This window comes from Ostrea edulis, chromosome 5, assembly GCF_947568905.1.
Source record: "Ostrea edulis chromosome 5, xbOstEdul1.1, whole genome shotgun sequence".
NCBI classification, from domain to species: Eukaryota; Metazoa; Mollusca; class Bivalvia; order Ostreida; family Ostreidae; genus Ostrea; species Ostrea edulis.
Window position 1 is genome coordinate 18,131,733 of NC_079168.1, and position 15,446 is coordinate 18,147,178.

A 15,446-nucleotide genomic window follows, 5' to 3' on the forward strand; every position below is an offset into this window, starting at 1 on the left:
ACGGAGGTCTGAAAAGTGACCCCATCCTCAGGAGGTCCCAGGTGGTACCTCTACAGCCCAAAACCATGGGAGGGTAATGATAGTCCTTGCGGTCCCCTAACTATCCTGCATACTCCCTTTGTGAACTCTTCAAAGATTGAGTTATTTGCCTTCATCATGATTCTAGTGATGTAATATCAGGAACTTTCATGTGAATTCCCGTGGGGATCCGGGTTAGAATAGGTCCTCAGTACCCCCTTGCTTGTCATAAGAGGTGACTAAATGGGGCAGTCCTTCAGATGAGACCGCAGAAACCGAGGTCCCATGTCGCAGCAGGTGTGGTACGATAAAGATCCCTCCCTGCTCAATGGCCATAAGTGTCGATCATAGGCCTAAATTTTGCAGCTCTTCACCGGCAGTGGTGACATCTCCATATGAGTGAAATATTTTCGAGAGGGACGTTAAACAATTAATATTTAATCAATCAATTGCCCTTACAAGCCTATGTGACCCCTCAATGGGGTTCTATATATGTTCAATAGGGTTCTATATGTTTGACTATGTTGTTTGCTATCCCACCATCAGCTTTGTTTCATTCAATTCAATCAATACAGAGGTCTGAAAAGTGGCCCCACTCTATGGAGGCCGCAGGTGCTACCCCTACAGCCCCAAACTGTGGGACCTCTATCTTGCCTGCATACTCCTTTCATGGATTCTTCAAAGATTAAGTTATTACTTTCATTATGACTCTTAAAAGAACTTTCAGGTGAGCTTAATTGCCCTGAAAGGCCTAGATGACTCCTCTATAGGGCTCTCTGTGTTTAATTATGTTGTTCACTATAATCTCCATATCAGTTTTGTTTCATTTGATCACCCCATATTCAATCATTAGATTGGTCTGAAAAGTGATTCCACCCTCGGGTATTTCCACGTGGTAACACTACAGCCCCAAACTGAGGGTAGGGAATGATAGTCCAAAGGGTACCCCACTTTGCATCCATTCATATTTCGATTATCAACCTTCATTAGGAATTTATGATCCTATGTGATGTAACATTAGGAACTTTTAGGTGAGCTCAATTGCCTTTGAACAAGTATCAAACTTGATAACTAAGACCATGTTTATTAATTGTTTGAAAATTTATCAGTTTTGATGGATTATTTGCTAATTTTTAGTATTCCTTCAGAGTACTCTCAGTACTTTGATGAATTTTCTTGTATTGGGCTAGTTTCTGTCTTAGGTTCCTTTCTTGAGATGTATCTTTCTGCATCATTTATTTTTTGGAACGGATACATGTATTCGATCTGCCAGCCACTGGAGCTATTTGATTTCTCCACTAATTTATACATAAGATTGAGATATGTTGGAGATTTTAAGGAGGAATACCACACCAGAGAAATTTGATATGGGTGAAAGGTGGCCGAGGATTTGTACAACAATATCTGGAAATTGAAATCTTTCAAATAGTACTCTATCTAGTCAAAAAATGCAGTTTTATTAGAAAGTAACCCGAGAAAAAAAAAAAAAAAAAACAACAACAAAAAAACAAACCTCTTCTTGTCTAGCTAGCTCAAACCCGCGATCTATGACAGTTCAGCAGTCGACATGCAAAATTAACCTACTGAGCCTTTCCGCTAGGTTATCAAATCTAAACGGAGTGAACAAATATTGTTGATATCGTGTTTTAAAAGAATCGGCCATTACGAACCCCTATTTAAAGTGTGCTGTCATACATGTAGGTTTTTGCAAAAATCTTTATCAAATTAAACTTTGCGCATAATAGAAATATATATATACTGGGGGAATTTTATTCACTGGATAAAATGAACAATCTGGTAAACTATTGATTGTGAAAAGGTTTATATATTTTTAGTATAAATAATCAATTATTTATGATGAAAAAAAAATGTTGATAAGGACACTATAACTCCCATGCTGGTATTTCCTCTACTGTATGTCTATTATACAACGATTTCCCTAATAATCCACAATCAATTTATTTCGTATCAGTTTTTCTAAACTGTTGACATTAAAGAATTGTAATTTTAAAAAGTTTTTATATCTATCGTTTATTATTCTGTTTTACTGATGGTGACTTATACTTAAATTCTGTTTGTGTGTATCTGGCATCTTAAAAAAGGTGACAACATATACATTTTCTTAGATTATTAATTGAATTGAACTATATTGAGTGGAAATTAATACAGTTTTCCCACTTTCAAACATTGATATTGACAAGTCACGTGAGAGTGGAACTACCGTAAATAATTTGCTGTGAAAGATTTATGCATTGAATGACCCCAATCTAATTAAAATCATATCTTCTCTAACCGTGGGTCCGTTGCACTGGCCAGTGTAACGGTTGAGAGAAGATCTGATTTTAACTAGATTGTGAATGACCCCCCCCCCCCCCAAGTTAGCTCGATCCACCCTTAATTATCATTATCAATAGTTATAAATGGATAAACTGTATTATTTCCCACTCAATATAGTTTAATTCAATTAATAACCAAAGAAAGCGTGAATGTTGCCAGTTTTATTTTTAAGATGTCAGACATTCAAAAAAATAACTAAATTAAAAAAAACTCAGAAGTATAGATCAACAGGAAAAATCACACATTTTCGTAAAACATAATAATAAATATTGATAAAAACTTGTTAAAATGACGAATTTTTATTGCCAACGGTTTAGAAAAACTGCTAATTTATAAATATGCATAAGTTAGGGAAATCGTTGATAACAGACATACAGTTAAGGAAATACCAGCATAGAAGTTACTGCCCTTGACAACATTCATTTTATTATGAATAAATTTTGATTATCTTTGGAAAATATAAGCTTTTTCACTATCAATAGTTTACCAATTTTTTTTTTTTTAATTTCACCCAGTGAATAAAATTCCTCTGAAAGACATAGTTCTATCATGCGTAAAGTTTAAGGAGGAATGTTAACACCAAAGAAATTTGATATATAGATGAAAAGTGGAGGATATGTGGAACAATATTTTGTAATTGAAAACTTTCAAAATTTACTTTATTTAGTCAAAAAATACAATATTAGTAGAAAACAATCTGATTTTTTTTTTTTAAACCCTGATGTTCTCGAACCCTTGATCTACGGTTCAGCAGGTGACTAATTGCAATTACATGTAACGCAAGTACTGAGCTACTCAGCTAGGCAATGAAACACGAAATGAATAGACGAATATTGCTGATATTTATATTTTCATCCATGTTTTAAAAGGAAGTCAGCCATTATGACGATGTAGAGTACCTCCTTCCTTTGATAAAGATTTTTACAAAACGCATGGCATCAAGGATCAATCCGCCTTAAATGATTTGCTGTGAAAGACTTGTGCATTGAATGGTAAACTCGTCTCAAATGGGGTATATAATAAACGATGATGTAAACATAACATGAAATTTATTCATTGGAAACGTAATTCTTTCTTCCTTTCTTCCTTTTCTTTAACGTAGTTCCACACTCCTGTGATGTCATAGGAATTGGCAAAGTCAATGATTTAATGACATGAACATAAATTTTGTTGGAGTCTTTTTCAATAGTTATTGTAAAAAAATCTTGTTAGCCATAAAATATTTCAAAAGTCTTAGTTATATTTGAATAGTCAATAATAAAAAGTCCAGTATGCGACAGATTTCCTTTATTTTTGACAAACATTTTACCAAGGTGATAAGGAATCGTTATCTGTGTCTTTTCATGAAATTACATAAAATTTTAATCCCGAGTGATTTTGAATAGCTCAGCTGTATGGTGCCAGACTTCAGTTTTTTTATGGGGGTATACATACTCCGGAAGCTATAGATTTGAAATAATCAAGGTAAGGTATGGATTTTTTTTTCATTAATATCTATAACAGATGTACATCTACTAATGTAAACAGAAAAAATGATATGTAAACCATGCTATAAGGAAAATGCGTCCACATTTGTTTGTTTTTCAACATTTTGGAGAAGAACGCTAATTCAATAATTTTGCACAAATTATTCTAAAACTCGATGAACATATTGAAAATGACATGTATTTTAGTTATTGACATGTTTCCCGATAAATAATTGCAATTCAATAAATATTTTGTTGTTTTTATTTTAAAATGACAACAAATAAATGTTTCCAATGAATTTAATAAAAATCTACATAGGGGTACATGACTTCAATAGTGTCTGTAATGAAAATTAATATGGAAATCCCTAACTGTTTTGCCTTTTTTTTTTATTACTCTGAATGTTAATTTATTGATTAAAAAAAAAAAGCTACCTAACCCCCCCAAAAAACCAGGACTAAGGACCCACCTTAAATCCATAAGCTACAGCGATATCTAAATTACGAGTTCGGGATCGGGGTTCTAAAAATTTATATAAATGTTTCAACGAAAAATCAAAACAGTCAGCAGAAACACGATGTGCAAGTTATAAGAAATAACGGGATATATTGGTTGTCCCCGTTCATATCATCACAATGAAGTAATTATTCTTTTATTAATTGCACGTGAACTTACAACATGCCCCACTATAAAAGTGTGCTAATAATGAAACTTCAATATGCTAGATTCTATCGAATTGTGAATTATGCCGTTTGTTTTACAGGTTGAATATTGACGGCTTGCTTGTTTATTTTCCCTATGACTACATTTACCCAGAGCAATATATGTACATGTCAGAACTCAAAAAAACTTTAGATGCCAAGGTAAGTATTCTATGTAAATAATAACCCTGTTTGTAAGCTGAGAAATCTGTTTTAGATTCTTTTGCAAGGTGTAGACGATCTTGAAAAAAAGTTTGAATTTTGCAGGGACACTGTGCTTTGGAAATGCCCTCTGGGACAGGCAAAACTATTTCCTTACTGTCCTTAATTGTTGCATACATGAAGGTATGTAAAAAAAAAAAAATTGGTAGAAAATGTATTGCCTTAATATTTTAAACATTAATATTTGGGAAATATTAATAGAACCTGCACTGTGATGATTTTATTTTAAGGCAAATCCGTTGGAGGTAACAAAGCTAATATATTGCTCAAGGACTGTTCCAGAACTTGAAAAGGTATCAACATATATTTGCCATATCAAATTATTGGAGATGCTGTAGTGAACAGACCCAGCACAATCTCTATACTCAGTTATTTAAAAATATAGCTTCATTTTAAATAGCTTGATTTAGATATTTCAAATCTTTTATCAAATCAATTTCTAAAAGCATAAAAATTAAATTTCACTAAGTGAAAATATTTAATCCGTGTACTCCATACAACACATTGTAAACAAAAATTAATCCCTTATGAAGAATTTTGACTCAAAATTTTCCGATGTTTAGGATTGTTAAGTTGTTAAGCAACAGTTATATAATCTTTAGCTTAGAGTAAAAGTCAATGAGGATCAAAATGAAGATAAAAAAAATAATAGATTCAAAGTTGGCAAACAGATTCCACATTGTAAAGTCGTCATGCTTATCTCTGCTTCAACGCACACAGGGTAGTGGACAGTTAACAACACAAAAGAAATTCTCTTTTCATGAATTTTTTTTTAAAATGACATATGAACTCTTATTAGAACAGTGTTGTGGTTAGTTCAAAGACTATAAACGTGTTCAAAAAATTTAAGGTGACTTTTTGGCTATGCCATTGCACTCAAGAAATTCAATCTAAACTAGCTTAATCAAGCTATTTCAAATAGCTTTATAAAGCTATATAGCTAAATATAGAGATTGTGCTGGACCTGATGAACATTCATCTTATAAATTTTGATCATATGCTGGTGTAGGCAATAGTGTAGGAATGAAGTTGTGTAAACTATGATCTGACTCTGATGTGTGTGACAATATCCTCTAACAATGACATAATTTACTTTCTACTAATGTATATATAATTGTATTTTTTTCTTTAAAAAGGTTGTTGCTGAGCTGAAAAACCTAATGGATTATTATGAACAGCAACTTGGCAAAGGAAAACCCAAAATATTGGGTCTTGCTTTGAGCTCTAGGAAGAACTTGTGTATTAACCCAGAGGTAAGACAAATGAATGATAATACATATATACTGCTGTATATTAGTACAAAAAACTTACCGAAGAAGTCACAAATAACTGATTCTAGAGTCAGTATTTTTGCTATATCGTGGTTAATTTATACATGTATGTTATGTTCACTGCTACAGTCAACCTCTTTTGTTTTCTAATACATTGTAGGTTAGTCAGGAAAGGGCGGGCAATGCTGTCGATGCTTTTTGTCATAAACTCACAGCCTCATTTGTCCGAGCCAATCACAAGAGGGACCCAATGGTCCCTGTCTGTAGCTTCTATGAGGTTAGTATTCAAACAGATTTATATAGGTAATACAAGGAAAAACATGTGTATCAAATATATCTACTGCTTGTGACAGGTCACCTCAAGGAAAGACTGAAACACGCTCTTGATTACCGTGAATACATTTGTTTCTCTCTGTTTCAGTACTTTGTGTTAAGAATTGGAAACTCACAGCTTGGTTATAGTGAATTGCTAGTGTTTTTTTTATGAACATCATTGGTTATATAATTACGTTTTTCTGTATTTTGCTAACCACAATGATTGTAGTGAAATGATACATGCTGTTAAATTGCAATACAAACCTCTTGTTTCAATGTTTGATCATTTTGGGTGATTTTTTAAATTAGATTTGGTGCAAACATTAGTATGTATGATACCTTTATGAACGCGTTTTCTAACTGGCTAATCATAATGTCAGCATTCAAAATATGCGACAAAAGCAGCATGCTTGGATCTGAATATTGTCTCTATGTCTTAGATTTTCCCAATTTAGCCACGTTTTTGATTTTGATTGACGGAAATGAATGTGGCAACATGGGAGATAGGTTTTTGTGAGGCAGGGAGTACAAAACCATTGATTCTTAAATAAGACATGACAATGCCCTCTCAAAGAAAGGATACAGACTTATTGTGCTGCAACATGAAACTTTTATACACAAGTACCCTAATTTTATTCAAAATCATTGAAACATGCCTCAAGAAAATGAAACAAACTTTTATCAATTTTCAACCCACTATAAAAAATTATTGCATATCAAATAAGTGTTGTTTAATTCATTGGAAAATCTAGTGTCATTTACATGTTCAACTTGATAAACTTAGTGAACCATTGCCAATAGAATTTGTATTTTATCTACAAGGAGCAATAGGCATCATGCATATACACTTTGTCAAACACCACATATAATTCGGACAGTTTTTCTTGTCCTAGTATTAAATCAAAACTCCAGTATCACAATTCACATTGAATCATGACGGTGGTGTTCATTATAAATAGTAATTCAATACAAGTATGTTCATTGCCACCATGTTTTACTGTAATGATGAGAAGAATTTATCTGGTTCCATGTCTGCCTTTTCAGAGTTTTGATGCTCGTGGTAAAGAAATCCCCCTACCAGAGGGAGTATATGGACTGGTAAGGTCACAAATTGTTAAGATAGACATGTAAGATTTACTGTATATGTATCTAACAGCTGAATTTCTGTGAGAACTAGATGAAAAATCAATTTAAGAAACTTTGATTGTATTACAGGATGAATTACAGGAGTATGGAAGGAAAACGGGATTCTGTCCGTACTTCTTGGCCAGATATGCTGTAAGTTTTTGCCAGATATACATACACTCGTAAATGCTTTTGCTCTATGTAACTTAAAAACCACTATACTGAGTGCATGTCTGTTTTTGTTGTCAGATAAACCATGCAAACATTGTGGTGTACAGTTACTATTACCTACTGGACCCTAAGATTGCTGAACAGGTCTCTAAAGAACTCTCCAAGAAATCAGTAGTGGTCTTTGACGAAGCTCATAATATTGGTAAATACATGTACATCTCATTATTTTTATAATTATTAGATACTGTTATCATCCATTTTATTGAAAATCTGTTGTGAATCACTGGTAGAATCTGAATACAGAATTTGCTATGAATTTGGAAAGTTATTTCTCTTGTATCATTCATTTTTAGGTATTATTTTCTTCCTTCAGTCTGCACTTATCGGGGAATGATAGTTGCATGTACTCCATGTTTTAAATTGCCTATTCAGGATGAGGACGTAAATGATGAAAATAAAATGGGGGAAAATAATTAAGAAATTTAATTTTGATATTTACATTCTACTTTCATTTCTGTTGAAATTCCTAGTTGATAAGATAAATGTACCGGTTCTATATTTATCAAAATTCATATGTGTATTGTTCACAACTACAATTCCTTCATGAGAAAATGGCTATCATATTACAATTTGTAAACATATCAATGACAAATATATTGGAAATGTAAATATCACCTAGTATACATGGTGTAGAATAAGGGCACCAAATAATATTATGTATATACACAGGGTGCAATCGGGACATATTACACATATATCAAGTAGAACCAGAATTATATGGTATGCAAGTGAAAAAACCCAGACATTCTTCCCACTGAATTATCTGACAGGGAAGATTCAACATATAGCCATATTTTTCTTTATTTATAGATAATGTGTGTATAGAATCAATGAGCATCAAAATCACAAGGAGAACTCTAGAAAAATGTCAGCAAAACATTGATGGACTGAACAAACAAATTCAAAGGTAGGAAACACAGATGCTCACATAGACGTGTATTTAAAGTCTGACAATATTTACATGTAAATAGGAATGCTTTTTATCTCGTACATGTGGTTTATATCACCCATTGGATAAACTATAACTTTACCCAATACCTCTTGTTGTGCATAAAATAAAAGCACAATGCAGTCATGTGTGAAGGCAAATCTGCAATGTGGGCGGAGGAAGAAATCGACAGTAAGATGAGATGAATAGAACATCTAAGATTGTACATGTATAATGATTTTATGTTTGCTTGGTTGAACTGGTATATAAAAATTTATGTTTACATGACAAAGCCTCCTGTATATAGATACCATTTCAACTTGTTGAATAAAGGAAATATAAAATCACACTATCTACATGAAGATATACTCTATTTATCCAGACTACTCCATCATTTCTTTCTTTGATGTTGATAAACTAATGAATGATCTTTGGTAAAATGTTGATGATTTGTTTTTAGATTAAAAGACTGTGATGCAGAGAGGCTGAAAACTGAGTATCAGAAGCTGGTCCAGGGCTTGCGGGATGCAAATATAGCCAGGGAAACTGACGTGATACTAGCAAATCCAGGTATTTACAATGAATGATTCTCCGGAATGAAAAACATGTTAAGGGCACAAATATACCAGTGTACAGAATAATTCTGTGATCACCACAAGTTTTGTTCATGCTATATTCTTTCATGTAAGATGATTGAATGATTAAATTCTTCCACTTATTGAATTTGTTCACATTTGCTAAATGTACATGCAATGTTCATCATTCATCAAATGAAGTATAGGCTATCAACTGAAGTTGTAAAGTAAGGGGATTGACATAGTGTAAAATCTTTAACTGATTTTTAAAAAGTCTTGTCTGCATCTTTATTTCAGTTCTTCCAGATGATGTTCTGAAAGGTATTTTTTAAAGATCTTTACTTTCTTATATCATTCCAGTATACTGTATCTGCTTGGATATGATTACCGTCAAGCAAAGACCACCCTTAAGTGGAAAATATCACTTTTTCACCTTTTAAATGTTTTAGATAGAGGAATTTCTCCTCTTTCTGTTGATATGTAACATTCCGTTACAGTCCGATAATAATGACATCAAAAACTCCCATCAAACTTGGTAAAACTTGCATCGAGACGTCATGATTTTTGGAAATTTACGTTGTATTTCGTTATGTTTTGTTACTATTTCAAACGTAATCAAAATACATGAGTAAAAACATATGACATCGACTTTACCGCTTGATTTCTCGATAACGTCACAATGCACTTACGGGTGGTTTTCGCTTGACGGTAATCATATAAGTCACTTTTTTGGGAGTGAAATTTTGACTTTGAAGTGTATGTCCAACTTATACCCGTACACTTCTGCCGGACATTTTTCCTTGATGCACAAGTTGCGACATTTGAATGTATTTAAGCATTTATGTTGTTTAAATCAGCAAGGGAGATAATTTATATGCTTACCACTGTGATGTTATTAATGAAATAATCGTCATTGTGTAAGTTAGTTAAAGTCAATATATATACAACAGAAGATATAATCTTTAAGAAATATTTTCTTGCTTATTCAGTGTATTTGAACATGAGATTATCTGTAAAAAAGATCAAGATCTACATTCAGAAAATATATACAACTCTTGATGGACAATCTGATAAAAAAAAATCCAGTCCGACCGATAATAGAGTTAATGTCTGCTGGATATCTTGATGTCTGTTAGATAGGAGGCCAAGGTCATCAGCATAATCCAGGTCCTCTGAGGATAGAGGTCGGTGTCTACTGCGATCCCTGTCTTCTACCTTGTGTGATATTTCTCATAACTCAGTCAATTGCCAGGTTAAGTTTAGATAGTGAAAATCATGATAATTTATCTCAATAATGGTTTTTTTTTTTGTACGAAGTATTCCTTTATATAATGTATGTTGGTAAGTGACATCACTTGACAGTAAATTTGGTACAATCCGAGTATAGTCAACCAAAATATGTTATTCCTGCTGCATTGAGGAACTTGTGTTCTTACATGTTTTTGCAGAGGCAGTCCCTGGTAACATCAGAACAGCTGAACATTTCCTGGGCTTTATGAAACGATTCCTTGAATACATGAAAATAAGGTTACGAGTCCAGCATGTTGTATCGGAGAGTCCACCATCATTTCTGAAGGACTGTTTGCAGAAAGTTTGTATCGAGAGGAAACCACTCAGGTATTTGATAGATGACATTTGTAGAATACAACAGCTTGCATTAGAAATAATGCAGTATGCATGTAGCTTTGAACCTCACTGCCAGAGGTGCATAATGTGTGATGTGAGGAATATGAAAAGAGAATTTTATGACTAGTGTCATTAGGTTTCTTTTTATTGTGATTTATAAACATTTCTTGAATCATTTTGTGTACTTCTCACTGTCAGATTTTGTGTATTTCTCTGTTAGATTTTGTGTATTTCTCTGTCAGATTTTGTGTATTTCTCTCTCAGATTTTATGTATATCTTTCTCAGATTTTGTGTATTTGTCATATTTTATGTATTTCTCTCTCAGATTTTGTGTATTTGTCATATTTTGTGTATTTGTCATATTTTGTGTATTTCTCTGTCAGATTTTGTGCGGAGAGACTGAACTCGCTGATGAGGACGCTAGAGCTAGTGGAGGTACAGGACTACTCGGCTTTCTCGCTCCTGTGTCATTTTGCCACTCTTGTCAGCACATACGCCAAAGGTGAAGTAATGTTGTGATGTGCAGTGTATTTTCAGTCTTGTGAGGTTATGAAGAAAAAAGTTTATTCCATGATGATGCATCATCCTGAATGAAAGTCACAAAAGGCATACTAGGATATTTAGACTGTAACAGTGATTGACTTGGAGTTTCTTATTTATCACAACAGTCAACATTGTGGGGAAGCTTGTGATTTATGAACACAACAACCAGAATAATCCGAGACTGTAGGAAAAAGATCATGCTCAGCAAAATTGTATATTCCTTTTGTTCATCCATGTGTTGTAGGTTTTGTGCTGATAATTGAGCCCTTTGATGACAGAACCCTGACTATTACTAATCCCATCTATGTGTTGTAGGTTTTGTGCTGATAATTGAGCCCTTTGATGACAGAACCCTGACTATTACTAATCCCATCTATGTGTTGTAGGTTTTGTGCTGATAATTGAACCCTTTGATGACAGAACCCTGACTATTACTAATCCCATCTATGTGTTGTAGGTTTTGTGCTGATAATTGAACCCTTTGATGACAGAACCCTGACTATTACTAATCCCATCTATGTGTTGTAGGTTTTGTGCTGATAATTGAACCCTTTGATGACAGAACCCTGACTATTACTTATCCCATCTATGTGTTGTAGGTTTTGTGCTGATAATTGAACCCTTTGATGACAGAACCCTGACTATTACTAATCCCATCTATGTGTTGTAGGTTTTGTGCTGATAATTGAACCCTTTGATGACAGGACCCCGACTATTACTAATCCCATTCTCCACTTCAGCTGTATGGATGCCTCCATTGCAATTAAGCCCGTGTTTGATCGATTTCAGAGTGTTGTAATCACATCTGGGGTGGGTATTCCAAAAGATACATAGTATCATCTATCTCTCTAATGATTAGACTTTTAAAAGGAAGATTTTGAGGACCAAGTTAAATACATACTTTTATGTAAAACATGTACACATATACAATAAATCACAAATGGACCCAGTGTATGATACTTATTCAGCTTTATATACCATGTTTTTATTGGAAACTGGATGCACTGTATTGGATAATTCTTTGGATTTTGCAGACATTATCACCTCTTGAGATGTATCCAAGGATACTGGATTTCAGGCCTGTCACCATGGCAACATTTACAATGACCTTAGCCAGAACCTGTATTTGTCCTATGGTTTGTGACCTTGAGTATTGTTAAGTGTATATTTTAAGTTGTGACCGAGGCAATATTGAATAAACTAGGTCATTATGGAGTTGTGGAGTACTCGTTTTGCATCGTTGTTAACCAATGTTGTAAGCATCAGAGTATGAACTTTCACCCACATATATACCAAATAGCCCAATTTTGTGTGCTTAAATCTCATTTGTAAAAGAACATGGTGGCTGTCATTTGCATTACATATTTATGGTTAACTGGTATACCAATTGTACAGATTAATCTGTTGTAACTTGTTGACATTTCAGGTTGTGAGTAAAGGGAATGATCAAGTTGCCATGTCTTCAAAATACGAAACAAGAGAAGATGTGGGTGAGTTTGTGTCCAGTCAGCCACTAAAGTTTAGTTTATTTGTTTAATGCAGATCTACATGTACATCAAAGTAAAATTCATAGAAGATAGACTCTTTTGATATCGGTATATCACATATAGATTTTCTTGTGGAATATTTTAGCTGTGATTCGCAACTATGGTAACCTGTTGGTGGAGTTTTGCTCGGTTGTTCCAGATGGCATTGTTTGTTTTTTCACCAGCTATATTTACATGGTAATGTGTACTTAATTGTTTATAATATCTCATGTAAAGTAATCACTTTGTGCATCATTTTGACTGTCAACACATCATTTAACACAACAGATATGAAGGGCAGACACGTATCTATATTCTGAGGCTGCAAGACCAGGCTATGGGGCCGTGAACTTGGACGAAACCACTTTTGATCTCAGTCTCACTTTTGATCTGTCTCACTTTTTCACATACGCTCCTGTTATAGAAATTAGACTTAAATGAAAGTGAGCTCATCTGTTAAAGTTTTATGACCCAGGGGCCAGACACCAAGATCACAATGAGGTCTAGATTACGGATAAGATTACACTATTGAGATGACAATGTTAGTTCTAGTTTTGAAATACAAACATAGAAAATATATATCTCCTTAGAATAACCCCTAGTTGCCTTGAAATTTTGTAGAAAAATAAAACCAAGTGCAAAGGGCAAGGTTTTATTTTCCAGCAAAATCTGGAGACCCTCGTGGATTATTCTCCATCCATTCCAGTACATGTGGGATTGATTGGCTGCCTGAGTCAGACTGCCCATTTTACAGTGTATCTGTGCCTGACGTGTACTGTCCATCATGTGTAGTAGATGTTGAACTTCTCACAAAAATTGCTGTGTAGCTTCTTTTGGGCGAGGGGAAAAGACCTGGGGAATTTTGTAGTCCCTGTCCCTTTGGAGTCTTAGAAAAGAGGCTAAATATCTTAAAAACTAATTACACTGTAGTACAGTTTACAAAAACAATTCTGTACTCTTGGAAATAAGGCATCCTCACAAGTCAACACATTGTGTGGAGGGTACCTAATCACAAAACCTTGACTTGTGAGGATGGGAAATAAGGTGGATGTTTAATTATAGTAAGATACCTGGGTCAGATGTTCAATCTCAAGATAAGGGCTGGTGTGGATCATTAAGTATTTCAAAATCTTCGTCACCTCTGAATATTTTACAAACAACCATGTACACGATATTATGAGCATGTACTGTAAAATATGACTATAACAAACACACTTATAATGAATTATTGATGATAAGGAAATTATTTCCATTCCCTCACATAGATACAAAAATAGCTGTTAACCCAGTGGATATGGCTAATTATGCCCATCACAAACCAAAATAGTATGTCCTTAGTACTTACCTATAGCCATAATTTACTGTAGTCCTCTTCCAAAATTGTGAAACATGGTCCATGGGTCAGGGATTCGGACTCCTAAGTGGGAGTATAAGGATCGTACAGTGAAAATGCATTTAATGCTTAAAATTCTTTTTTTCTCCTCCTGAACATCTAGTAGTGTGCAGAGACATATCGAATATAAAGGCTTCTAGCAGAATTGTGAAATTTATGACCCTGGGTCAGGTTTAGTCTCCAGGAGGGGGCTATATGAATTGTATAGTAATAATGCAATGTGTCTTTAAAGTCTTCTTTACTCCTGATTATCAAGCATAAAAATTTGGGGAAATGTTTTGTCTATTTACTTCCTGTCACAGTTTTTAAGCTAGGACCTTTTTATTCACATGGTGCAAAAGAAAGTATGCCATAGCTTGATAATGGCAGATACTACCTTAAGTAAAGTTCTACAACTCTTGTCTTAAGAAAACATCGACGGACATAGTACGATGTATGTACCATTTCTGGTATTCTTGTTTCGATCACTCACCATTTATTTACCATGCACTCATCATTCAGAGTTTTGTGGTCACTGTTCACCAAATGCTTGTGCTCACCATTCACAAAGCATGTGCTTACCAGGCACTTGCTGTTCATTTAGCGTTCACTCATCGTTTCTTCATTGTCAATCAGAAATAAATAGACCAATCCTTCTAACAAAGCACCTGTTTTTGAGTAAGTCATTGAAATATAACTCTTTCTAAAACAGAATGATAGAAACAAAAGAATATTCATAATTAAGCTGTATTCCTGATTAAAAAAGAAAATATAATTATAAAGGTTTAAAGGTATTTTTAATGATTAAAAATTGGTTTAGAGATTTGTATAAATGTAATAATAAGTTGACAGGGAATGACAAGGTGCCACACCTTGGCATTGATGTGAGTAAGTATGAATAATCATTGTTAAACATGCAAAACTACTTCTTAATTATCCATTAATTATTTTATCATTAATTGTTGTTGATGTTAACTATTATTTCTTCCTGCTGGAAATGATCAATAGGATCTAAATAAGCATATATTTTGTAAGAAACATACACATGTATGTATACACAATGTGCACGTACCGTTACATGTACAGGTATGCATCATTTTTCTCACGACATTACACACGTCTTTATTTTTTCAGAAAGTGTTCACAACAAAGACAATGTTTTAATTTAGTCTGGTGATGTTAGTACCA

At 33.8% G+C, this 15,446-nt stretch overlaps 1 protein-coding gene across 1 annotated transcript in view; it reads left to right on the forward strand.

Moving 5' to 3' along the window:
* The window catches only part of LOC125648976 (general transcription and DNA repair factor IIH helicase subunit XPD-like), a 46,772-nt gene that overhangs the window by 14,258 nt on the left and 17,068 nt on the right, over positions 1-15,446 (forward strand). Inside the window, exons 12-28 of the mRNA XM_048876066.2 lie at positions 4,586-4,685; positions 4,791-4,868; positions 4,976-5,038; positions 5,882-5,998; positions 6,177-6,293; positions 7,376-7,429; positions 7,547-7,609; positions 7,706-7,829; positions 8,498-8,594; positions 9,076-9,185; positions 9,488-9,511; positions 10,639-10,807; positions 11,201-11,319; positions 12,031-12,170; positions 12,395-12,496; positions 12,787-12,850; positions 12,993-13,084. Of these exons, the coding sequence (XP_048732023.2) occupies positions 4,586-4,685; positions 4,791-4,868; positions 4,976-5,038; positions 5,882-5,998; positions 6,177-6,293; positions 7,376-7,429; positions 7,547-7,609; positions 7,706-7,829; positions 8,498-8,594; positions 9,076-9,185; positions 9,488-9,511; positions 10,639-10,807; positions 11,201-11,319; positions 12,031-12,170; positions 12,395-12,496; positions 12,787-12,850; positions 12,993-13,084 (1,633 nt within the window). The remainder of the gene's footprint in view (positions 1-4,585; positions 4,686-4,790; positions 4,869-4,975; positions 5,039-5,881; positions 5,999-6,176; positions 6,294-7,375; positions 7,430-7,546; positions 7,610-7,705; positions 7,830-8,497; positions 8,595-9,075; positions 9,186-9,487; positions 9,512-10,638; positions 10,808-11,200; positions 11,320-12,030; positions 12,171-12,394; positions 12,497-12,786; positions 12,851-12,992; positions 13,085-15,446) is intronic.